This window comes from Tympanuchus pallidicinctus, unplaced genomic scaffold (assembly GCF_026119805.1).
Source record: "Tympanuchus pallidicinctus isolate F22 unplaced genomic scaffold, pur_lepc_1.0 scaffold39, whole genome shotgun sequence".
Classification (NCBI taxonomy): domain Eukaryota; kingdom Metazoa; phylum Chordata; class Aves; order Galliformes; family Phasianidae; genus Tympanuchus; species Tympanuchus pallidicinctus.
Genome location: NW_026294757.1, coordinates 161,162 through 186,226, shown reverse-complemented (window position 1 = coordinate 186,226; position 25,065 = coordinate 161,162). Strand labels below are relative to the sequence as shown.

Genomic DNA, 25,065 nt, shown 5'->3' with positions numbered 1-25,065 from the left:
TCAGTGGCATCTGCATTTGGCCCTGGATGACGACTCTCCAGCAGGCCCAGGATGTTTGCGTTTCTGGCTCTGCGTACACGCGGTACTGACCTCTCAGCATTGTTCCGAGCTGCATTTGCTGAGTGTAACCTCGCTGTCCTTGAGTGGGTCTGTGTTCTTAATTAAATTTACTCCCTTCTTAGGAAATGGCTGATGTGACATTAGATAAGTCTAAAACAAGCCCTTTTCTTTCCAAAGCTCTCCTGGCAGTCATTCGTGGCTTTTCATCGGTTTCCTAAATCGCTTGCTTAGTGAGGTGAGGAGGAAGAGTGTGCTTCCCCCTTGTCCCGTCCTGGGACAGGCAGCTGCTCATGTTCTCTGCTGGTTTGCTGGGGCTGTGCATTCAGCAGAGATGAGGTGCACAGAAGCACTGCTTTATGTTGGGGTTACCTGGCTGCCCCTGGGTATAGGAGGGCTGTGGGGCTGCATGAGCAGCTCACCGGTACAGCTATGCTGAGTGCTTGTTTGCTGTTCCCTGTTTATACAACGGTGACAATGGCAAGCTGTAGCTTATGGTAAAAACAAAGACTTTATACCTCTGAAACCGTCGTTCCTATCTTTATTCGCTGCTTTATAGCACTTAGTGATGTCATCACAAGATCGGGACGCCAGAGCATTGCATTGCTCAGAGGTGCTTACGTGAGAGCTGCGCTGGATTGGAAGCCCTGGGGTGCTGGGTAGATCTGAAGGAGATGTAATTAAACTCTAAAGATGGCCTCCAACTATGACTTTCCCTGTACCCAGGGCAGTTCCTCCCCGTGTTCAGTGTGCATGATATCAGGGCTATAGATAATGCCAGAACAAGGCAAAGAACAGGAGATGTGTTCGTTGCCATGCACAACAGATGCTGTCTCAGGCAGCCTCCCCTGTGCCCACTGCTGCAGCCACCCCTGTGAGCTGCTGATGCAGACAGGGTGTTGTGGTCTGCACTGCTGCAGAGAGTGCCCTGAGTTCCATCAGCAATGCTGCCCAGAGCCTTGCAGAGCAAATTCTGCATCCCAGGGCTGGGAAGTAGCAGCAGCCAATCCATGTGACTTCAGCAGATTGTGGGGCCGTGGCAGTAGAGCCATGCGGGTCCCCATCTCTGGGCTTTGAGGTCACAGCCAACGTCTGGATGTGCTGATTAGGGCTCATGGGCTGGGGCAAGGTGGAGCATGGGGGGCTGGTGCTGAGATAAGGTGCTATCGGGCTGTGCACATTTGGGTTCTGGTGTTCGTGGGAGGGAACAAGTTGAGAGGGTATTTAATTTCATGCAGCTAGTTAGAAGCAGGAGTTGCTTCAGGTTGATAAATTTATGAGTTGGGATGAATGTGCATGCAGGTCAGATCTGTGACTCTGGGCTAAGGAAATCCTCAGCAGTTATCTGCCTGGGGCTGCAGCTGCTGAGGTTGCAGTGCTGTCTCTTCCTGCGGGTCTGTGCCATAGGGTATGGGGCACACTGAGCTGAAAAGGAGGTCCCTGCAGGTGTGGGGTGCTGAAGCCAACAGGAAACATTCCCTCCAGCACTCCTTCTCTCAGCCCCTCCTGGGGGGCTGCTCAGCTCCTGCTACAGCCCTTGCAGGCACGCACTACATTTGGCCCCAGCCCCTCTGTTATCCCATCCTGAGTTTTGGGCTCGGAACAGAGAAATTCTGGCACATCTTGCTGGAATTGTTCTTCGATGAGCAATCTAATCCTGAGCAGAGATATTGCAGTCCCCTGCTCTTTTCCCAGCAGCCAAATGCACGTGGAAATGCTGAATGACCTGATTGCAGCAGCTGCCCAAAGCACAGGCCTGGCACCAACACCCGGAGCCAGGAGAAATGTCACCCTGATAACGTGCAGGAGCTGCATGTGTTTGCTGAGCACTGAGAAGGGGCTGACTGTGGACGGGAACCTCCTGCTTTCTGCACTGGCCCAGCTGCAGCGTGGTGTCCTGGGATGTGTTGGAGGGCACTTGCACCTCTTTGCAAGGTCACCTGCTACTGCTCAGCCCATGGTGCTCCTGCAGCTGCAGGGAAGAGGAAATGCTTCCAATGCTCATTGCAGAGGTGTGGGAGGAAAATATAAAGGCAGCCTCATGCCCAATTTCCTCTCTGCAGGAGCCTCACCTGGGACGCTCATTCCCTGCTCCTCTGGGACATTTCAAGGCATCTCATTTCATGATGAAAACACGATAAAGGGACATGACCCTACTGGAAATGAGACCAAGAGCCCTGCCTGGCTCTGCATGTTGTACCCTTGCTGAAGAGCACAGGCTGCCTGCCAGCCTTCGCCGCATCCCAGTGACCTGGCAGGGCCTCGACTGGGGCTGGAAGCACTTCAGGGCTGCACCGCTTGCTGGGCCTGAGAAACACTGGGCACAGTTCAGGACCATCGCTGGGTATGGTGCATCTGAACTGTAGGTGTTGTTTGGTGGAATTGAATCATATTTTACAACACAAAAGTCTCCCATACCTGGTACGGTGCAGTGCTGCCCGTGGCAGCTCATCTGCCATCCTTGGCAGCCATTGCTGGAAAGATGCTGCTGCCTGGCACAGGGTATGTGCACCAAGCACATCCTGCAGCCTCCAGGGTGTGTTCTCCCAGAAAGGGGCCCTGGATACACTCCTGAGTGCAAGGCTGGATCAGAGTGCAATCACTGCTTTCTGCCAGCCTGTACTGCAAGAGTGTTCTGCAAGCGTGTGGAGATGCAGACCAATTTTCCCTTCCTGGAGATTTCATCCAGTCCTCTTCCTAGGTGAACAGGGCTGAGTGGATGGGGCACTGTGCAGGTACAGAGGTCTGCCTGTGAGCAGTGGGCTGTGCAGCCTGCCCAGGACTTCTGTGGAAACATTTCAATAGATGCTTCTCCATGCATCCAGCTGGACTGGGGGATTTGCGTGGCTGTGGGTGAGAGCAGCTGGATCCTGCATGCACCATGTTTGATGCACCGCGTTTGCACTTTAAATCTGTGCAAAGGACATGGCTGTGTTAACATTTCAGTCCTCCCCTTAATGTTTCCTGTATTGCTGAGTAGAAACAATCTGACCTTAGGGAAAAGAAATTAAAGCAAGAATCGATTGCTTTGTATTTTGTGTAAACAACTTTACAGGGTAGAACAACCTCATCATTTACACTGTAGAGACAACAAGCTTTTGTGCAGGCTCCTAGTGAGCGTGCAGCTGAAGGACACATGCATATTTTATATTTGTGTGACCCTCATTTCAGGAGCGCACCCAGTAGTAAACCCTGAGAGCAACGGCTGTCTCGGAGTGCAGGATTCAATAGCACGGCAGTGCCCAGGACGGGAGAAGCTTCAGACACAGACACTGCTCTGAAACTTCACAGCTACAGCTCTGAGAGCGGCTGAGGCAAACACTTGCCCACAGACCGATTTGGCCCTGCATCATCTGGCCCGGTTTGCTCATGGCGACCCTGCGTGGACCCATCGCTGCTGGAGCGAGGGAGGGTGGGATCACCCCAGCCCTGCCCAGACACGGGGTTTGGGGTCGAGGTGGGCACTGTCCGGGGGAGCTCCTGGGGCTGGCGGTGCGCGTGCCCGTCCCACTGCTCGCTCCGCTGTCCGTTCTGGTGCCCGGTGCCCACCCCAGGACCTGATGCCTCTCGGCTCCCAGCCCACATCCAGGTGAGCGTCCCGGTGCTCTCCCTGATGCTTGGCCCCGTGCCTACGCCAGCGCTCGCTCCGCTTCCCTCGACGCTGCCAATGCCCACCCCGGTGCCCTTCCTGGTGCCGGAGCCGCCTGAGCAGCGGGGTCTGGGGGGCGGTGGCCTCGCGGAGGCGGCGCCGTGCCGGGGAGGGTCCGGTGCCGCTGGGCGTGGCCACGCCGGTGCCGGGGCCCGTGCCGGGGCTCGGGGCGCTCCTGTTTGCAGGGCGGCGGTGCGGGGTGCGAAGCTGCGGGAGTCGATGCTGACCGTCGAACTCGCCGCCGCTGGAACCATGTCCCAGCCCGAGGCGGAGCGGGCAGGCGGCGGCTCCGCGGTGGACCCGGGGCTCCCCGGTAGGGCACCGCACCGTAACCGCGGCCGGAGGCCCTCGGGACGAGACTCCCGCCGCGCTTCCTCCCGCTTCAACCGGCGGAGTTCGGTGGAACTGGAGCTGCTGGGCTACCCGGGGCCGAGCGTGGGGTCACCGCCGCCGCCGGGCACCGCGGCTCACCGTGAGCCGGAGGAGACGGAGAGCGAGGAGGTGGAGACGCGCGCCGTGGCCACTTCTCCCGACGGCCGATTCCTCAAGTTCGACATCGAGATTGGCCGGGGCTCCTTCAAAACCGTCTACAAGGGGCTGGACACGGAGACAACAGTGGAGGTGGCGTGGTGCGAGCTGCAGGTACGAGGGCAGGGTGCGCACCTGCGGCACGGCACGGCACAGCTTGGAATGGCACAGCCCGGGTAGGGGGACTCAGGGAGGCAGGGACCCCCGGTGCCTCCGCAACGCACTCAGCACTCTCCGCTGCAGCAGTGGGGCCAGAAACGTGGGGGAGGTTTGGACTCCTCGTGCGCTATCGCTGCCCCGGGACTCGGCTCCGTGCTTGGCTCCGTGCTCATCGGCCGTCCCACCGTCGCACGCTGTTTTCCCGTTGCTGTGTCACTGCCTGAGCTACAGAGCAGTCAGAACGTTCATGGAGTGCCTGCAGCCCCTGCCCGCAGCGCCAGCCCTGCTTGGGGGAAAATCTGTGCTGCACCCCACTACTTTTTGGGTGTTCATTAGCTCACAGATCGCCCTTTGGAAGGGCAGACCGTAGGGGAGCTGTCTCAGTGCCGGAGCTGGCTTGGAGGTGTGCTTCGATAGCTCTCAGAATGCTCTGGGGCACGTGCTCCAGGTAGCCGGGGGCTGGGTGCGAAAAGGTTCGGGGTACAGCATGTCCTTACTGCTTGTCAACTGCTTGTCCTTGGTTGAAGTGGTGCCTGTGGGCCACCCACATGTGGTGTCTATGATGCTTCCAGGTGCTGTCTGCTAACAGCATCTGGACCTATGGCTCCCCATGTGTCTCAGCTTCCCAATCTCCTCCCCCACTGCTCCCCAACAGCAGGATGCGATGCTAGGCAGCTGAGGACAGTCGTAGAGGTACTGCTCCTGTGATGCCTCCTCCCCTTCTGCACATGCTGGGAGCAATCCTGCCTGTGGCAGTAAGGCTGAGCGAGCAGAGCCCGGTAGTGGGGCTCCAGATTTCTCCTTGCAGCCCCCAGGGAGGGGCTTTGGTGAAGTCCAAAGTCTCCAACAGATTCTTGCCCCGGGGGAGGCTGCTGCAGCCGGAAGGTCCAAGTCCTTGTTTACTGAGAAAAACATGTCTTGCAAGTTTGTTGTCTTGTTCCTAAAGCCTTGGTGCGGCCGCATGGGATGGCTGCAGCCCAGTAATGCAAGAAGAGATCCTTTAGATAATGGTGCATGACTTTGGAGGGGTGACTACAGCCTGTGAGAGGAGGATGTGGTTCTCCTCAGTATTGTGAGATGGGGCGACTGCTTCAGAGAGCCCAGAGCCACTCAGAACTCCTCTTTTGCTATGCCCGCATTCCCTTGTAGGACCTCTGAGCTCCTGGGTGTGCCCTGCAGTGCCAGAAGCCACAGCTCTGTGCTGGTGAGGGCAGCATCTCTGGTGGAAGTGACTTCCTCCAGAAGAGCCACTCATGCCCAGCGCATCCCACCTGGCTGCCTCATGACCCTGCATGCCCAGCCTGTGTGCCCCACTGTGGCCCAGTCACAGCCATGCCAGATCCCGAAGCTAACAGCACAGCTTGGTACTTGAGTGCTCTGAGCTGGGCTGCGTCCCTTTGCATGCCCAGTGTCCCTAACCAGGGTGTCTGTGGGGATTGGATTGCAGTCCCCAGCACCTGCCCTGCAGCAGGGGCTCTGCCTGTGTTCTGAGTTCTGCTTGCAGCTGGGCTGGCACCGTGTGCCAGTGACATTCAGGTCCCTGGGGATGAGAGCAACACCCTCTGGCTGGAGCAAAGACAGCTCCAAAGCGTCCCCCTCTGCTCTTTATTCAGTGTATCTCGTCCCCAAGTGCACATCCAAATGAAAGTCTGGCAGCACATAAGCTGTCAAAGCTTGTTTTTTTTCAGCAATCGTGCAAAGAATCAGACACTGTGACACAAATACAGGATTTGGAACCGCAAATAAAAATGGTTGTGGTTCTGCCCTTTTAAAAATAGCTTTGTCCCTTGTCTTTCACAGTTCTCCTTTTATTGCCTTTAAAATATAAATGAACACCTAACCTCAGCCCTGAATGCAGTTCCGGTCCCAGGAGCCTCATCCAGCCTCCGTGGTGCCTCCCAGACCCAAATCTCGGCTCTTGTCCCAGCCCTGCCTCACCGCCAGGTTGCCCAGTGCCTTTTCTCTGCCTTCCTGTAAGACCCCCTGGGGACCTCTTTGTCCCCGCTGCCCACAGCCTGTGCAGTGCTGTCTGTCCCTGCATCCCACAGACCCGCCGTGACCTGTTTATGCTTTCCAGCTTTAGATTTGAGACTATTTCTGTTAGATGCTGAGGGTTGGGGAAAAGGAGGAAACAGGGAGGAAACCAGAGGCCCAGAGTGGGATTAGCTGTAAATATGTTGCCAATGCATAGTTTTTCAGTGGGGACCCTTCTGGAAGGTTGCAGGAGCCGCCCCATGTGGTTGGTGCTGCCATGCCACCAGAAATCTGCCCTGGATCCTATGCTGGTGGGAGGCTGAGAGCTGAGTGGGGGGTTGCTTGACGGGGATCTGGGGGTTTGGGAATGGAGCAGGTGCTTGTGCTCGTGCAGGATCACTGGGAGAAGAAGGGGGTGCTCTTGGATTCCTGTGTGGATGGAGGGGCTGCGTCTTCAGGGCTTTGAGTGCCCAGCACCTGAACCATTCCCACTGAGCACCTCTGCAGATATCCCTGGGTGCCCCCCTTCCTGGATGTGACTCAGCTCTGCCCAATGTAGTCTTTCACTGATTGATGCTGCTGGGACCCTCTGGCTGAGGTGAGCAGCACAGGAGTGCCATGGGCACTGCTCCAGCTGGGCATTGCCTCACACTTCGGTGAACCTCTGCACCCTCCTCCTCACCTCCATCTGGCCCCAGCTCTGCAGTTAGCCCTGTTGGGCATGCTAACAGCCATCTCCTGGCCCTGGGACAGGGCAGGATTGTTTCCCCAGCACTCCACTGCCACCCCCAGCGTCCTCCTCTTCCTCATCAGGAGGTGTCTGCTAGGAAAGAACACTGTGTCCTGGGCCGACAGCTCTGCTGGCAGCCCCAGCTGTACACTGTGTGCTGCCCTGCACTGCAATCCCAGTCTGAGTGGCTCCTGTGCGGCAGGGACCGTGCTGGGCACTGCTCCCCGTGCATGGCAGGGCAGGGCAGAGCCCTTGGGGTGCCTGGTTCACTCTTTGGAATGGTGCTGGGGACGAATCCATCACAGGCTTGAGGGAAGAGTGGGGCTCCCTTGAGCTTTGCTTCAGGCTCTCTGTGGGACATGTCTGCATGCCATCTTGGTCACCCCTCATCGGACTCAGGGAGCCACAGTGACTGTCCTTGAGTCCTGGCCACAGCCTGCACGGCTGCCCCTTGCCCTGCAGCTCCATGGGGTGCAGCTGAGCCCCTGAGCTCCTTGCAGCTCTCCAGTTGGATGGTGGTGGGCTGGGAGGGCAGAGTGTGTGCTGGTCGGCTCGGGGGCCTTGGGCGCTGTTTTCCTCTCTGGCTATGAAAGATCCCATTCATCCACTGTAGCAAGGCTCAAGTTCTCCTCTGGGCTGAGCTGGGTCCCTGAGCATGTATTAAAGAAGAGAGGGGATTATGAAGCAGCTCCAGCCCAGCCGTGGGGCCAGTTATGATGCAATGAAAATATTACAAAAGCTGCCTGGGCTGTTGGATGGTGGCTGCCAGCCAAGGAGCCGTGCATGGGGCGGGCAGCACCTGGCAATGGGGGCACCTCATAAACACTGTTGGCACTGCAGCCACCTGGGCTCTTGGGACTCTGTGCCAGCTCCTGGGATCTGTGCTCCTCAGTCCCTTTGGCTCTATGCTGAGTCGTTGCACCAGGGCGGTGCTGTGGGGTGCAGGGTGAGAGGCAAGATCTTGCTCCTCCTTCATCCCCCGTTCTGCTGTAGAAGGCTGCGTCCTCCCTGCAGCCCTGCTCAGTGCCTGTGTCAGTGCTCTTTGGCTTCCACTTTAATTAACTCTAGCTGGAGGAACATGGAAAAACCTGGGCTGGAGCCTCCCACGCCTGCTTTCCCCAACAAAGGCCTCATTGAAGAGGGCCGGCTCCCTGCCATGAAGGTGCCCAGTGCCTGAAGCTGCTGTGTGCAGTGGAGGCAGGAGCTGCCCAGGATAGGGGCAGATGGGTCTGCACGAGGCAGACCAACGGGTTGAGCACTTGGCAGTGTGGGGCTTGCAATGCCCATTCTGGCAGTGGGCACCATAGGGGAGCCGAGCGCAATGGCTGCGGGGCTGGGCAGGGTGGGTTTCACATGGGCAACTTGGCACAGGGGGATCTTCAGCCATCCCTCCCCGGCCTAACGGGCGAGGCAAGCGGCTCCATCGAGCCATGCGTTAGGCTGAGCGCAGGGAGGGGGGTGGGATGTGGCAGCCCCACAGCCCCGTGCCCCATCTCACTACCCACTGCCCCCGCAGACACGGAAGCTGTCCAAGACAGAGCGGCAGCGCTTCAGTGAGGAGGTGGAGATGCTGAAGGGGCTGCAGCATCCCAACATTGTTCGCTTCTACGACTCCTGGAAGTCGTCTGTCAAAGGGCAGATCTGCATTGTGCTGGTCACTGAGCTAATGACATCTGGCACCCTTAAGACGTGAGTGGGGGCTGCGGGATTGGAGCGTGCAGGGAAAGAGAGGTGGGGGAGGGCTCTGCTTGGAGTGATGGCTAGCACATGGGCTGGGGGGCCCCAGGGAGTCACATGGCAGTGCTCACCCCTGGCTCCCACTGCACTCCTGGCACCGGCAGCTTGGCTCGGATTTGGCAGCGTTTTCTGTGTTGCCTTTGCAGAACTTGCCTGGGGAGGGGGCACAGGGAGCCCCTGGCTGCTGCGTTCCCTTTACAGCTCAATGGTGGTGGTGGGATTGCGGTCAGGCATGGGGCATGGCACTGCATCAGTGCCTGTGGAGTGCTCTGGTGCCAGCCCTGTCCCCTCGCAGCTATCTGAAGCGGTTCAAGGAGATGAAGCTGAAAGTACTGCAGCGCTGGAGCCGTCAGATTCTCAAAGGGCTGCACTTCCTGCACACTCGCTCACCCCCCATCATCCACCGTGACCTCAAGTGCGACAACATCTTCATCACCGGCCCCACCGGCTCCGTCAAGATCGGGGACCTGGGGCTGGCCACGCTCAAGCGTGCCTCCTTCGCCAAGAGCGTGATAGGTGGGATGGGGGCCTGGGGGACGTGGAGGCACATGTGGGAACAGGCGCATTGCTGAGCCATGCTATGTGCCCCCAGGAACCCCTGAATTCATGGCCCCAGAGATGTATGAGGAGAAGTACGATGAAGCGGTGGATGTGTACGCCTTCGGGATGTGCATGCTGGAGATGGCCACCTCGGAGTACCCCTACTCGGAGTGCCAGAACGCTGCCCAGATCTACCGCAAGGTCACCTCAGTGAGTGCCTCAGGGCTGGAGGAAGGGGCAGTGTGGTGGGAGCTGCTGGACCTTGCTGCTCCTGAGGTACTCCACTTGGCAGGTTATGCAAGAAGCTAAAATTAGGCTGGGAGGTGAGAGGGTGCTCAGCTCTGCAAACTTTGCCAGAGCCAGCAGAGGGTAGAGACGCCCATGTGCCTCACCCCGTGCACTCATAGGGTGGAACGGAGCTGCTTGGCTGCTCTGTCCCCAGGGCATCGTGGCTGCCCCGGCCAGACCCAGCCAGCTCCTGCCTCCTGGGTTGGAGGCCCAGTGCTGGATCCAGCTGTCAAGCAGGGTCTGGCCCCACAGGGCACTGTCTTAGGGTCACCACGGCACCCTGCAGCTGCAGCCCGGAGGTTTCCTGATGGGTGCTGTCTCCTCCTGCCCAGGGCCTGAAGCCCAGCAGCTTCTACAAGGTGAAGGTGCCTGAGTTGAAGGAGATCATCGAGGGCTGCATTCGCATGGATAAGGACGAAAGGTGTGAGAGACTGGGAGAGGACACGGTGCTGCAGAACCCTGCCCTGAGTGTCTGCACCCCTGAGTGCACCCACACACAGTCCCTCTGCCCTATCCCTTGCTGCCACCCAGAGCAATGCGCTGTGAGCCCACACTGAGCAGCGCTTTCCTCCAGATACACCATCCAGGACCTGCTGGAGCACTCCTTCTTCCAGGAGGACACAGGGGTGCATGTGGAGCTGGCTGAGGAGGATGATGGCATTAAGTCAGGGCTCAAGCTGTGGCTGCGGATGGATGACACAAAGAAGCTGCATGGCAAGTACAAGGACAACAATGCCATCGAGTTTCTCTTTGAGCTCTACAAGGATGTGGCAGAGGAGGTGGCTCAGGAAATGGTGGGTGCTGCAGGGTGGAGGGGATGGGACACTGTGGGGATCCCTGCAGACCGATACAGCTCCACTCCTGTGCAGGTCGTCCTGGGCTTTGTCTGTGAGGCTGACTACAAGCTGGTGGCGAAGGCGGTGCGGGACCGCGTGGTCGCCATCAAGCGCAAGCGGGAGAAACTGAAGCGTGCCCAGGATGTGGTGCCACAGGCTGAGCTGGGGCAGGCGCCGGGCGTCCTGCAGCTGTTGGAGGACCTCAAGTCCCCACTGGCACCAGGCATCCCTGCACCTGCCCCAGCCACCACCGGCTCCAGGGACTCTGTTTTCAGCAGCACCTTCCCACCAGAGCCTGAGGAACCTGAGGCTGACCAGCATTTTGTGTACCGGCACACGAGCTACTCCTCGGCCACCTGTATGTAGGCACAGGGAAGCAGACATGGGGCTCTCCTGTTCCTCCAGCCACACCTGTGCATCGCACCCCAAGGCTGTGTTTACTAAAGGGGAACTGAGAGCTGGGGTTCCCCTTTAGTAAGCACAGCTGGCCATGCTCACATGTGCACTTGTTTGCAGCTGACTGCGAAACAGATGGCTACTTGAGCTCCTCTGGCTTTCTCGACTCCCCAGACGTGTCTCATCGCAGTGCTTCAATGGGGACTCCCACTAGCCCCCCACCCACCCGCTCCACACGTTGCTTCCCCACGGTGAGCCCATGAGGCTGGGAGGGTTGGGGCAGCAGCGGTGGTGGCACTGGTTCACAGTATCCCCTCCCCACAGAGCATCGCAGTGCAGCTACCCTCTGAGCGCCTGCCCACAGCCAGCGGCTTCTCTTCTCCAGTGGACAGGTAAGCACTGGGATCCTGGGCTGGAGCTGTCTAGGAAGGGGGCTGCAGGTGGGGACAGCCACACTCATATACGGGGTGTCATGCAGCTATGCCTCGGATGTGGCATCAGGCATGAGCGACGGCTGTGAGGGGCTCTCTGCTGGTGAGCAGAGCAGCAAGCTGCCAGCCAAGCGGGCAGTGGGGAGGCTGCAGCGACGCAGAGCCCGGTCCCGGCTGCGCATCACCAATGTAAGTGCCGTTGTGTCAGGGTGAAATGCATCCCTGCTGCCTCTGCTGAGCCCTCCATGCTGCATGCAGATCTCCGACAAGAACGATCGGGTGGTGGAGTGCCAGCTGCAGACCTACAACAACAAGATGGTGACATTCAAGTTCGACCTGGATGGGGACAACCCAGAGGAAATCGCAGCTGTCATGGTGAGTGCAGGACTTGGATAAGGGTGGGGAAAGGGCAGCCGTGGTTCTGAGCATCACCACACTGCCCCACCAGGTCCACAATGAGTTCATCCTCAAGTCGGAGCAGGACAGCTTCATCCACCGCATTCAGGACATCATCCACCGTGTGGAGACTCTGCTGCGCAAGGACGGGCAAAGTGCATCTGAGCCGCCCGAGAGCCCCGAGGCTGAGTGTGTCACCGGCCATCCTGTGAGTGCCTGGTCCCAGCCCCCATGCTGGGACCCCGAGTGTGGCTGGGAGTTGGCTGGTGCTGGAGCAGACGCTGTGGGTGCTGAATCTTTCCAGCCCCAGCAAGAGCAGCCCTGCAGCTCCGGGTCATGGTGCTGTCTGCATGACAGAACTGAGGCTCTTGTCCCTGCTTGCAGTGGAGATGGGTTGGGGATCGGTCATGCTTTGGTTCAGCTTGTTCCAGCACTGAGCTCAGCTTCTCTTTCCCCAGCAGGCAGAGCTGCAGCTGCAGGAGCTGTCACACTCCATCTCCTCCTCCTCACTCAGTGGTACGTCCTCACCTCTGTGCGAGCTCTTCCTGCACCCCCGGCTGAGCCAGGAGGGTTCTGGGAGGCCTAGATGGGCTAAGTGTGCCCTTGTGCCACAGACCTGGGCTGCACCAGCCCCAGCACCTCGCTCCAGTCACCCACCCTGCCAGCGCCGAGCAGCTCCCCATTGGAGAATGACCTCTCCAGCCCTGCAGAGCCACTGCCGGGCTCCCCTGCAGGTACTAGGCCTGGCAGGGCAGCACTTTCTCTACCCAGGACTCCCAGCCATAGCCCTGCCAGCTGCAGCACCTTTGCCACTGTGCAGTGGCACAGTGCTCAGGGCTGCTCCCTGCTCCTGATGCTTCTCTTTCCTGCAGGCTTGGCGCAGCCCTGGCCTCTCATCTCATCATCTCCATCCTGGATGACAGCATCACCGGTGCTCCTACAGACACCCCCAGGCTCTTCAGGAATGTCTGTTCCCCCTGCTCTGCCAGTCCCTTCATCCCCCATCCCCAGTGGACCCAGGAGTCCCATGAGCCCCCCCGTGACCAGCACACCCTGGTCCCCAACCACCCCCCTCCTGTCCTTGGCCAATGTCTTTTCCCTGGCAGTGATGAGCGTGGCCCACACGCTACTGCCTGCTGTCTCCTCCATTGCCAGCTCAGGTGGGCACCTCTACCCCCCACTGCTGCCTCGGCCACAGAATCTCGTCCTTGGGCCCCCACGCTTTGTTTACCCTGACCCTGCCAGTATGGCAAAATCCTCCCTGTCTTGCAGCGGGCCTCTGGGGGCTGACGTCCCTGCTATGGAGGGGCCCGTGCCATTCTCTCCTCCGACAGCAGTTCCTCTGTGCCCCACCGGAGGTCCCTTGACGATGCCAAGCACAGTCATGCCAGGGAGCCCGGAGGGCAGCACAGTGAGTGTGGGGCTCTGTGGAGCCTTTTGACATGGTATTGTAGTGGGATATTGACAGCATACGGGTGCCTGCAGGTGCCGTTTGTCTCCCTCAAGCCCGATCACCCACTCATCGTCTCAGAGTCGCCAGCATCCAGTGTGCCCAAGGCCCGGCTGTCACCTATCAATGAAGGTGAGGTGGGGAAAGGACTGTGCCCACAGGGGCACTGCAGCATTCCTGGTGTCCCACTCACCCCAGGCCCCATGGATTCCCCCCAGAAGCCAAGCCCCAGATCCTGGGCCGCTTCCAGGTGACACCATCCAAGGAGCCAGCTGTCACATCCCCAGTGCTGGGCAGCAGTGAGAGCAAGCAGCACGGCACAGAGCTGGCTGTGAGCAGCTCTCTGCTGCCCACCACCTCTGGCACAGGGAGCAGCACGAGCAGCACGAGCAGCAACTCTGACTCAGAGCTGGAGATGGCAGTGCAGAACCCTGAGGAGGAGGCGGTAGCTGAGGAGGGGACAGCAGTGCCGGCAGAGAGTGACCGGGAGGGCCCTGGGGAGGAGAGTGCTCCGCAGACGATGCTGAGCCAGGTATGGCTGAGCCAGTCCCGCAGTTTGTCCTATGTGAGCAGCGATGACAGTGAGAGCGAGGACGAGGAGATCTGGGAGGAGCTGCAGACCCTGCGCCAAAAGTGAGCAGCCCCATAGTGAGCTCGTGGCTTCCTGTGCACACCAGGGGTGGGGAGCTGTGCTCATTAAGGCAGAAGGACGATGCCCTTTTGCAGGTCACCATATGTACACGAGGCTCAGCTCCCATTCTCTTTCCCAAGGCACTTGGCTGAAGTACAGCTGCTGCAAAGCACCCAGAAGAAGGAGATTGAGGAACTGTACCTGCGGATGGGGAAGCAGCCCCCGCTGGGCATCGTCTCCCCTGCTGCCATGCTCTCCAGCCGCCAGCGTCGCCTCTCCAAGGGCAGTTTCAACCCCTCCCGCCGCAACAGCTTGCAGCGCCTGGAGTTGGCGCAGCCCCCAGGTACAGCCCCAGTGATACCTGCAACTCCCAGCTAGGATGGGGCTCCCAAGGCTGAGCCTGTGTGAGGCACAGCTCAGTGCACCCACTCAGGACTGAACTGTCCCAGCAGGAATCATGCGCCGGAATTCACTGAGTGGCAGCAGCACTGGCTCCCAGGAGCAGCGGCTGAGCAAGGGCGTGACATTTGCAGATGATTTCAGCTGGATGGTAAGGGGTCAGGGGTTGCTAACAGCCCTGCGGCACTCCCAGCCTGCCCCAGCTCATCAGCACCTCTCTCCCACAGTAGCCAGCTGGCCAGGAGTTACTTCATGAGCTACCTCAACAGTGTGCCTGTTGCCCCCGTAGGGGGTGAGAGAGCCTCTGCACCATCTGGAAGGATGGTGGGCACTCACCTCGGGAAGCCTGGCCCTTTGCCTTTCTGCACCCTATCAAGACTTCACTGTTGGTACCTGCTGCTTCTGCACCAGACAGAGGGCTGTCCCCACACTTGTCCGATATGCTCTTTCCTGTGTGCCCCAGCCCTGTCTCATCCCAGTGGCACACAGCCATTTGCTTGAGCTTGGCCCCAGAAGCAGGAGGGATGAGTGCTGACACTGCTCATAGCATCACTGTGCTGCACTTTGCTCCTGGCTCCCAGAGCAGAACTGAACACCCCTTGCATCCACTTCACCCCTGCCACCGCGCTGTCCTCCAACCATCCTTCAGTCCACGTGCACAACCCAAGGCCACCTCACAGCTTCACCTCCGGCTCCCCAGCTGTTGTCCATGGCTCAAAGTGCCACTTTCCTCTTGCAAGCTGCCAGGACCAAAGCTGGCTCCAGAGCAAGATGATGCCACCCTCAGCCCCCTAAAAAATGACAGCCCAGTGCATTTTGTTACAAACTGAACTCTAGAAAGTGTTTTCATAAATACAGATTGAATACCAAGCATGTCTGTCTGTGTCTATGCAGTTGGGGTTCATGCAAATTTGAGCCAGATGATAAAAACAAAAAATGGAGAATCCCCCCTACATCTGCAGGTGTCCAGGGGCTGTGAGACCCCAAGTGGAATTCTGGTCACCAAGTGACATAGCAGCAAGCATCAACCCAGGCTCTAGACATGTTTATTGCGCAAGGCAGCAGGAGCCCGATCCCATTCTGAGTACACGTCCCTAGCCAGGACCCCACTGTGCTCTGGGACAAAAGGCCCTGCCTGCAGGGTGTCCTGACGCTGTAATGAGTAGCACAGCCACGCAGGCCCCATGCGACTCCGGTCTCCTCGAGGCCGTCACCGGGCCAGGCCGGGCTCAGCTCGCAGCACTCTTCTGCCGCTCCCAGGCCCGTGCCCGCGCCGCCTCCACCTCCTGCTCCAGCTCGTCCAGAAACTGCTCCTGCGACACGGAGTAGAAGGTATACCCGTCTGCGGAAGGGGTTAAGGAACACAACAGCCCTCCGCAGCCCACACAGCCCGCCCTCCGCCTGCAGGATACAGATGCCCGCGGTGACCACGCCGATGCCGAGGGCCAGCAACACGTTGCGGCTGCGGAGCTGGCGCTGCAAGGCGCGCTGGCGCTGGGCGCGCTCCACCTGCGCCATGAAGCGGCGCTGCTCAGGGCTCAGCCCAGGCTCCCGCTCCGGGTCAATGCGCCGCGCAAACGCCGCCTCCCCGTCAGGCTCCCTCGGCGCGGCCATCTTCCCTACCGCGACTTCCTGTAGCGCAGTGACGCCACATCCGTCCGGGAAGCGCGCCAATCGGGAAGGAGCGCGGGAACACCAGCGGCCTGAGGCGGAGCGTCGAGTGATTGGCTGGCGCCGGAACGTCGAGGGCCGTAGAGGGCGCGTTCTGATTGGTGGGGACGCTCCCTCAGGCAGGAACCGTATGCACGTGCCAAGGCGGGACGCGCTCTGCCGGTAGGGCTGCGTCTGCGCCGCGCGCCCCGGGGCTCCTTCCGGAGGCTGCGGGTGGGTCTTCCACTTTCCGGCAGGTCTTCCCAGGCCGTAAGGGCTGCCTCTGCCTGGTTTTGTGTGGCTTTTGGCATTGGTAGTTGTGAAGGGTTACTGCCATTACTACAGCCCTCAAAGTTTCAGATGCAAATTGCTAAATGCTGTCCCGGGTGCCAGTATCATCCAGATTCTCCAGCCCAGATCCGCTCTTTGGTGAAGTTGCTCCTGAGATCATCGAGGACACACTGATCCACCTGGCCATGGAGAATGAGCAGCACCTCAGCATGCTGCCCGGCCCTGTGGGCTGCTTCAGGGAGGCACGCGCTGTGGGTGAGGTCCTGCACAGCCACCACTGGCTCCTGCATCACTGGACTGCTGTACAGCTGTGTCTGCTGGCTGAAGTTTGCTGCAATTAGGTGGTTTTTTTTGATTTTTTTTTTTGTTTTTTTGTTTCTTCCAGAATTTATATTCCTTCTGTCTGAAAAATGGCACCTGGACCAACCAGCAAGGTATCAAGCAGTAGAGCTACTTGAAAGGTAAGAAAATGCTGAGCACTTCTCATCTCTAATGCAATTGACACCATGCATACCCTTTGCTGGTCACTCAAACTATATGTTTTTTGTATCTGGAGCTTTGTCTCTTGAATGATAATTTAGATCTATAGCTATACATGTACTGTGTACATACAGAACTGCTTGTCTTCATTTTTCCTTACTAGAAATGTTTCTTGTAGGTTTATGATCAAGCAAGTAGAACAAATCTGTACGTCCCCCCGACAGAACGTCACAGGTGGTGAAGAAGGCAGAAGCCAGAGCTCTCTGCAAGAACAGATCTATGACACATTTGTCCTACGGCTGGTGTCGTGCATTCAGCTTGCGAGCAAACTTTCCTTACACTATAATGTAACCTATATGAGCCTTTTCCAGCTGCATTTTCAGTATTGTTGAAAAGTATATAACCTCTCTAAGTAATACATTTTCTCTCTGAAAATCAGCAGTGATAGCAACACAAAGGATAGCAAAATGAGGCCCCAGTCTCTTGCATTTCAGGCAGATTAATTGTAACTCATCTTGTAAAAATGTGTCAGGAAATGTTCCCAGTACAGGTCAGGAAGAAAGTGCAGGCAGCTGGAAATCCCAGCCTGTGGCTGTCAGAACACAGAGAGCTACAAAGAGCTTGTCTGGCAACCGTGTGTGTGGGTATAGAGAACCTAAGGGAAAATTCTGAGCTGTATTTCTCATGCCAGTTTAAAAGGCATGTTGGGCAGCTGTGGGAGCATGCAGTATCAACACCACAATGGTTTGTGCTTAAACTCAACGGGAGGAGTAAAGCAATGAGGACACAATAGTGTGTTTTTTTTTTTCCTCTTAGGCAGTTAACAGTGACACAGCTGTAAAATTTCTGCAATCCTTAAAATACTCATACACTAAACAAGAGTTGCTTGAGTCAGAGCTTGCTGTTTTGGAAACTTTGCAGTTCCAGATCAATGTGTCGACTCCACTGGCTTACATTGAACTGCTTCTAGAGGTTTTAGGTAAGAGCATTATTAAGAGAGAATGGTAAGGAATTTTAAGAGCAACAGAGCTATTACTGCAGTATAGCTATCTGAAATGAAATGTCCCATGTTACATATCTTTTCTTACTATGAAGGCATGTGAAACTTCTCAGACTTGACCTTTCAGATGAGAATTTGTCTATAGTAGAATCTGCAGGGTTTTGTCTGACAGCCAGTCCTGTCCCATTCAATAAAAGGTTGCTTTAAATTCACTAAACTTAGTACAAGAACACATTTTCTAAAATGACTTGCCATTTACTTTGCCCAGGTCTGACAACCTGAATTTCAGGAGTGTAATGGCACTGAGATTGAGAGGGCCCTGTGGCATTCAGAAACAAGGGGCAGTTGTCACAAAACATCTGTATTATTCACTTGCAGTAACTAATGCTTCTTTCTAACTCAATTTGTTGATCCTAAATGTTTGGGTAATTGTGTATGATCTCTACATCAGGACATAATGGCTGCTTACTTCCTGCAAAACCGCTGCATCAGATGTGCATACAACTACTGGACTTCTTCTATCTTAAAAGAGATGCCATCTATGACACTTTACTGAGTATTGCCATTGAGAATTTGACACCAAGTGAACTGCAGATGTAAGTGGCTTACATTAATTAAAACCTTACAAAAGCATACTACTATAATTCTCATTATGCTGGTTTTTTTTCTTGTCTTCTTTTCTGACATCTGTTTTTAAGTGTCTTAATTTGGGAAGCTTTCAGTATTGTTGATGAAGCATAATATACCAGTTCAAAACAACATGCTTCACCACTTTGCCCTTTGCTTTAAGGGCAAGCTAGGGAAGTGTTTAACTTCATGTTAAAAATCCAGCTTCAGTACTGTTAATTAACGTTAAGAGTATCAAGCTTTATTTGGACTGACTATACAAGCTAAAATGTCTGCAGGCTGTACAAAGATTTCCAGTGTTCTTGAACTAGCATCGTTTTACACCGTTACATGCTTTTACTTGTGCAGAGCAAAGTTCTTGATAGTAAAGGAAGATTTAATGCTCTTGGCAGTTGGCATCATCAGCACAAGTGCTTTCGTGCTAAACCCTGAGCACTGGAAGAAGGTACAGTCATTTCCAAACAAATTACCTCTACGTGTGGGGAAAAAAGTGAAGGTTATTTATATGTTTAAGAACAGACAGAGGTTGGTAGACTACTGGGAGTGAAAGTGACATCCTTTGGTTTATTCGCAGGAAGTGTGCATGGTTTTATAAGATAGGTCAGAGGGCACAAAGGCAGTTCAGCAGCAAGGCTTGTGCTGGTGTTACCATCAGCTTATCCTCCTGCCTCAGCTTTTGTACAGCTTGAACTCAGTGAGTCAGTTTCATTGACAACCGGACAATTTTCTGCCCAAGCTGCTACTGAATAATAAGCAGTGCATTGCAGAAAGCAGCTTTTTCATTTTATTTCTTTAGTAGAGGCAATTCATTTAAAAAACAAACAAACAAGAACAAGAAAACCCACCCCTTCCTCTGACATACAGAAAGGTTTTGACTAAAGTCAAAAACATGACTTGGGTTTGTGGAGCATTATTCTTCTTCTTAGATATGGGTAGGGCTAAGAAGTAGCTCTGTAAATTAATGTATTTTAGGCACTGTAAATAAGTGGGGTTTTTTTTGTTGTTTTGTTTTTTTCCTAAGGTTGTGGAACATTTAAACTGTATTACTGGCATTACTTCACAAAGCATCTCAGAGTTTTCATATGCAGTACTGAAACACATTATTGGCAGCATCACTCCAAAACAGCCCCACAGGAGGTAGAAGAAAAATGCCAAAGACTAGAATTATGCCTTTTATATACAGCTATCCTCTGTATCTATTAGTTAGTTTGTTACTAGCAAAGTTACTCTTTTGATGGTATTTCACCTCCTGTGATACTACACAGGGCACCCAAATTGATTTTCTTTTGGTTTTGAATACCGTGTCTGTTCTGTAATACTTCATTTGCTATGTTTAAGTTAGAAAAGCTTGTTCTTCCAGGCTACGCACTCGCGCCGTGAAGACAGGTACACAGGAACAAAGCAGTGTTTAGAACACTTTTTCAGCTCCAAAAGCTTTATTTTAAGAGCTACATTTAACTTACTGAATACATTTTGTTTGAAAACTGTAAGGAGTCTTAATTTGAAAAAGCATTAACGTGAATGTTATTCAGCTTGGTCATCAGTATTGCTACAAGTTCACAAGCTCAGTTATTACAAACCGGGCTGTACTGTGCTGCTGGTTCAAAAACTAACTGTTGTTTCAGACAGCTTGCTGCAGCCAGGCTGCTTGTCAGTTTTCCCTTTGCCAGCGGTCAGAGGCTTGTTTGCTCTTGCCTTCAGCAAGCCAGCTAGCTGAGCAGTGTTGTGGAAAGAAAAACTCTCACCTGTTTTGAAAGCTGAGTGCAGTTGTCAAGGCAGCAGGTGCCTGTTCAGCATAACTGCATAAGTGCTGAGGGATGCTTAGGCTGTGACTAGTGTTAGATGAAAGCAATCTCAGGGTAGAACGGGCTGTTTTATCTTTGGTGTTACTCAGTGCACCTCTGTGCAGTAACACGCTACAGCAAGTATCACAAATAGGTGATATCACTGTAGTAACGTATTTTGCAGTTTCAAACCCTTGTGAAGTTCAGTGGCATAAAGAAATGTAGATATGACTTAGAAAATATTTATTTTAAGCTGTACTTCTTCAGTGACCAAACAGACCTTCCATGCGTTTTTCCACAGCAGTCCCTGTTAGAAACATTTTATTTTTCCAACCCCTGTTTTGTTAAGCTGTAACAGTAGTATCAAACTCGCTGGCATTTTGAAATTTGACAGTAACTTATATACATATCTATAAACATCCAAAATGCCAGTTTAATGTCTATTCAGTAGCTGATTTTTTTTCAAATTCAGTTCAGCTCAATTATATAATTTTACCTATTGCTTTTCTACATACTACTTGCAATAACATTTTTTTTTTTATTTTTTAAATAAAGTGTCTTGTGAATTTTTGGCATTGTAAACATTTTGTACTGGTTAGTATTCAGAGACTTCTTAATTTGAGTTTTTCCAATAAAATGCAGATGCTTTACAGTTGCCTTGACATGGTTATTTGTTATAGAATTGGGATGAGACCCAGGCAAGACCCCACTTCAGGTTAGTTAGCATGAATTTTAGTGCTTTTGTCCATTGCTCCTCAGAGTTAAATTGTGTTTTAATAGAGTAAGAACCACCGCTGCCACCTGTATCTTCAATCTTTCCTTTCTCCACGTCCATCCTGTATCACAAAGATTATTAAGAAGTTACTAGAGCAAGCATTTAATTTCAATGTAGTGTTAAGTTCTGATCTTTAAATCTGATACTCACATTCTTTGTACGTTATAATATTTTGTTTTTAAAAGAAATGCAGCAAGCCTCAGACTTCCTCACTTGAGGAACTAGCCTTAAATCTCAGACTTATAGCAAGGGTGATAATCCTGCACACTACAAAGAACATGAAATGATCTCCAAAAGACAGGACTGCAAAGCAAGCAGTGCTGTGGACAGGTCCAGAGGTCAGCTAACAGTGCTGAGTGGGACACCATACAATGTGGTAATTTGATGTTATTTGGCAACACTTACCTATAAGGCAAACAAAACCGAGTTTCACCTTTTTCCACTTCCTCTTTAAACTGCTGCACACAGTCCAAGAAAGCCACCATCGCATGGTCAAATTTATTGTCCCAAAAGAACCTTAGGCCTCCAGAACAATACAAGGGTAGCTCCTGGGGGAAAAAAAAATTAAAAGAAAAATTCAGGCACCTTAAGCTTTCACTTTAGATGCTGTCATTACAAATCTTTAGTCTGTGTGCGGCTTAAATTTAGGATGCTTACTACAGTAGTTTGTAGCAGTTTGTCTCATGCTAAGCATGCTACGTGAATGTTAGTAGTTATCGAGAGAAGACTTGAGTTCCTTATCACCAACAATCTTCCCAAATCAAATTAACTTCCTCTGACCAGCTGCTCTGTGAATGTAAGAGTCCAGCCTTTTTTAATGCTCCTGGATGGCAGAGTCAGTGGCTTGATATGACATGGAGTGAAACACTGTGTGTTGAAAGCAGGGTAGCCAGCTCTCCTATGCCATAAATTCATAAAGGTGTACTCTCAAGAGCAGACTTAGTCTTCTGTGTCCTTCAGTATGAGAGGGATCCGAGATGTTCCAGGTCTATTTTCTGCAACTCGTGCAGAATTACTTACCTTCGATTTGTCTGTGAGGGACTCTAAATACGAGTGGTTGCCATACGGTACAAGGCGGTATCTGAAAGGACATGCAGTTCACGGGCAGGTGAGTCTAAAAGTCTTTATCCAGGTTGTAAGTGAAATGTGAAATGCAAATTATATTGCATATACCTTTGAAACTTCAGGCCCATTTTGTTAGCAAGGGCATGCAGTAACAGCACAGTCTGCCCCCAGGCTGCATTGATCTCATTCCATTCTACAGGAACACTGGGGAGACGGCCAAGTCTGAAGTTATTTATTGTGCCAAACTGACCACTGTGCCTGTGATAAGAGGAATTATAAATAAGTGCACTGGGGCAGGAACAGCTTTTAGCATGCTAACCAAACAAGGGCAACCTACAAACAGCTACAGAACACGCTACCAATCACGCAGAATGAAGGTTTGAGGACCCTGATTTGAAAGTATATATAAATATCACCAATGTTTTGCTTTCTATGAAGTTCCTTTGGGAAAACAAAAACAAGCTGCATGCTCTCTGAAGCCTGACAGAAATTTGGCCAGCACAACAGCTGCCTGCTGGTTAACATGGTTAGCAGAGCCATTTTGCAGGCTCCTCACACACATCTGCAAACTGCAGCAAATCTCTGAGATGCCACTAGTGGGAGATGGGTCCATTTTCTGCAGCACAACTTGACTAGCACCTCTTCTGTCAAAAGCAGTTTTATTTAAATGGTTCTATATTGCAGAATCTTAGCAAACTGAAGCAATATTCCAGTGTCTACGTTACCAGATGTGGAAAGTTGCATTGAACACATTAGTTTTCTTTAATTTATCCAGTTGCATCTGAGCATAACGCATTTGGTTCTCCACACTTTTCAGCTCATCATCTAGCTCCAGTTGTTGTCTCTTAAATTCACAGTATTCTTTCTGATACCTTCAAATAAAATCAAGACAAGAAATGCTAGGTACAAGGCTCTTACAGGAAAGAATGTAAGCGCTCACATGATATGCTAGAATTATTTTGGCGTGTCCAGCTTCAGTTTTGCCAAGAACAAGCTTTGTGCATTTGGGCATTAGTCATAGGTTTCCATACTTTATAATTTCATTTATCTGCCAGCAACTGCAGTTGCAGTTCACTCACTGAGCTTCTTCCTGCTCCAGTCGCTCCGCCTCTGCCCTGACTCTTTCAAAGTCTTCAGCCACAACCTTGCGGTTCTTCTCAACATCTTCTAGCTCCTGAATCAGTTGCTCTTCTTCCAGTGCAAGTTCTTTCAGTTCTGTCTGCAGTTTCTCCTTATCATCCTCGTTCATTTTTTCCAGTATCTCCAGACATCTCCTGGTAGGACAGTTACATGGTTATAAGAATGGAGACCCTGAAAAGGCCCTCTGCCAATACTTTGTAGTTCTATGACAGGCCCTGCACGCGAGTAGAAGTACAATCACAAACTCCAATCTTACAAGTGCATCGGCTGTATCAGTGGAACAAGGTGGTGATGGAGGACCTGCTGCTGCCTGTGAATAACTGCAAAGTATGTGGATCTCACAGTGAGTGCTCCCACCTGGCACCTTGGGCAGGTGGGGTCTGTCACTCCAGTGAGTGCACAGACTTCAGTTTGAGATCCTCAGAAGTAAGCGCTTAATCTCAGTCAAACAAAGTGCTAAAGTCCAGAGCTTCCATTGCTGGCTATGGAAAGCGAGATAAGCCTATTTTTCCCTAGTTTCCAACTAAGCCAACTGATTTCCTGACCAATTCCATATTACTCACTTGTAGTTCTGGCATTCATTCTCTGTGATATTAAGCTGTGTGTCTAGCTGGTCTAGCAGAGTATCTGTGCACTCCTCACACAGGGGGTGATCCACATCCGTCTGCCCAGACATGATATCAAAGAGATCACCGGTAACCTAGAGGAGAAATTCACCATTAGTTGAAGCAAAGCTGCAGACAGCTGCCAGTTGCTTCCCAGCTGATGGGCTTGTGGCTCTTCATCTCTGACAGAGTATTTTAGGAGATTAAGTCTTGATTAAAAATAAGCCAGTTATGCTTACTTAACTATTCATTCTCAAAAATATTTGAAGGCCAATGCCATGACAAACTTTGCACTTCAACCCCTTCACAGTGTCTAGAAAAACTAATGCTATAGTCATGGAGTCATAGAATATTTAGGGAGAAAAAGACCTTTGAGGTCATCAAGTCTAAAGTACCCAAGTTTACCAGCTCGAGTACAACTTGCCTTCAGTCTTCTGCTGAGGTTTTCCATCGTGCCTCCATCTGATGCCTCTCCAATCAGCGTGAAGCTGTTGGCGCTTTCTGTTGACATCATTCTTGGAAAGAATTTTACCGAGAATTGAATGCGGAGGGCTTAAGGGAACCAGGCTGTGCACGAGACTTAGATCTAGGGCAGTTCTCAGGAAGGAAGAACACAGACAACACACCAGAAAAACGGCTGAGGGGACAGGAGTCAAAGGAGCTCTACCAAGCCTGTTTTGTGTTAACCCACAACTAATTAAGTGTCCTCAGTATATTTATGGCGCTTTAAAGGGCTGTTCCTGAGTGCGTTTCAGAGCCCACGGAAAACACTTCCAGAAGCAGGCTTCAAAAGTCTCCGCGCGATCCGAGGCACACAGCACCCCTCCCACAGCGCTGCCCGCCCCCCGGCCCAAGGCAGGCACGGCGCGGCGCGTCCACCAGCTCTGCCCTGGCCGTGTACCTGGCTGGCGGGATGAACCTCCTGGAGACGCCGTCCTGCCGACCCTCCGCGAAGGCCTCCTGCAGGGAAAGGCACCGCCGTTACCGGGTCCGCGGTGCGGCCGCGTCCCGCCCTTTCCCTCCTCGTACCTCGCTCAGGGCGCTCTCCTCCTGCGCATCCCCGGGCCGGGCAGGCGCAGCGGTCAGCAGCGGCGCTACGGGAGAAAAGCTGTCAGCGCCCGGCGCTGCCCAGTCGGCCAGTCCCACCCCCCGTGCTGTGCCGGTACCGGTGAGCTCCTGGATGGTGAGCCGGTCGAGGATCTTGAAGGAGGTATCGAGCTTCAGAGGCTGGCTGCAGCGCTGGCACACGAAGCTGACCTGCGTGGTGCAGGCGGGCGCCCGCCCGCCCTCCATGCCGTTTCGCTCCGCTCAGCCCCTGGTCCGCACCACCGCCATCGTCTCTTCCGGACGTGACGCACAGCCCGGCAAGGTCCTAGCAGGCGTGTGGAAGCCCCGATGGCAGCCATTTTCTTTTCCACGTTCCCCTCTATTTCCTTCCTGCCAGCTG

General features: G+C 53.6%; 5 protein-coding genes across 5 annotated transcripts in view; 2 read left to right on the top strand and 3 right to left on the bottom strand.

Moving 5' to 3' along the window:
- The window catches only part of EZH1 (enhancer of zeste 1 polycomb repressive complex 2 subunit), a 32,965-nt gene extending 22,118 nt beyond the window's left edge, over positions 1-10,847 (bottom strand). Inside the window, exon 1 of the mRNA XM_052700197.1 lies at positions 10,844-10,847. The gene's annotated coding sequence lies outside the window, so the exon portion shown is untranslated. The remainder of the gene's footprint in view (positions 1-10,843) is intronic.
- WNK4 (WNK lysine deficient protein kinase 4) lies at positions 3,627-15,074 on the top strand. The gene is given in 21 exon segments (XM_052700192.1): positions 3,627-4,348; positions 8,614-8,786; positions 9,130-9,350; positions 9,427-9,584; positions 9,995-10,083; positions 10,237-10,456; positions 10,532-10,856; positions 11,015-11,145; positions 11,219-11,286; positions 11,373-11,514; positions 11,584-11,700; positions 11,774-11,929; positions 12,180-12,237; positions 12,336-12,455; positions 12,594-13,132; positions 13,207-13,303; positions 13,390-13,804; positions 13,943-14,145; positions 14,255-14,352; positions 14,432-14,486; positions 14,489-15,074. Coding segments are annotated over 21 exon segments (4,311 nt in total). The 5' UTR covers positions 3,627-3,670; the 3' UTR covers positions 14,737-15,074.
- A 156-nt stretch (positions 15,075-15,230) lies between these two features.
- LOC128089121 (cytochrome c oxidase assembly factor 3 homolog, mitochondrial) lies at positions 15,231-15,828 on the bottom strand. The gene is made up of 2 exons (XM_052700217.1): positions 15,614-15,828; positions 15,231-15,543 (listed from the first exon to the last, which is right to left on the bottom strand). The coding sequence occupies exons 1-2, from the start codon at positions 15,813-15,815 to the stop codon at positions 15,431-15,433; spliced, it is 315 nt and encodes a 104-aa protein (XP_052556177.1). The 5' UTR covers positions 15,816-15,828; the 3' UTR covers positions 15,231-15,430.
- On the top strand, positions 15,828-20,578 carry CNTD1 (cyclin N-terminal domain containing 1). The gene is made up of 7 exons (XM_052700211.1): positions 15,828-16,397; positions 16,528-16,603; positions 16,801-16,969; positions 17,439-17,601; positions 18,074-18,218; positions 18,598-18,694; positions 19,271-20,578. The coding sequence occupies exons 1-7, from the start codon at positions 16,226-16,228 to the stop codon at positions 19,388-19,390; spliced, it is 942 nt and encodes a 313-aa protein (XP_052556171.1). The 5' UTR covers positions 15,828-16,225; the 3' UTR covers positions 19,391-20,578.
- Positions 20,262-25,013, bottom strand: BECN1 (beclin 1). Its single transcript, XM_052700204.1, has 11 exons — positions 24,785-25,013; positions 24,648-24,712; positions 24,520-24,578; positions 24,043-24,133; positions 23,577-23,713; positions 22,953-23,147; positions 22,599-22,745; positions 21,982-22,131; positions 21,829-21,889; positions 21,214-21,356; positions 20,262-20,869 (listed from the first exon to the last, which is right to left on the bottom strand). The coding sequence occupies exons 1-11, from the start codon at positions 24,909-24,911 to the stop codon at positions 20,701-20,703; spliced, it is 1,344 nt and encodes a 447-aa protein (XP_052556164.1). The 5' UTR covers positions 24,912-25,013; the 3' UTR covers positions 20,262-20,700.
- Positions 25,014-25,065: the final 52 nt, after the last annotated feature.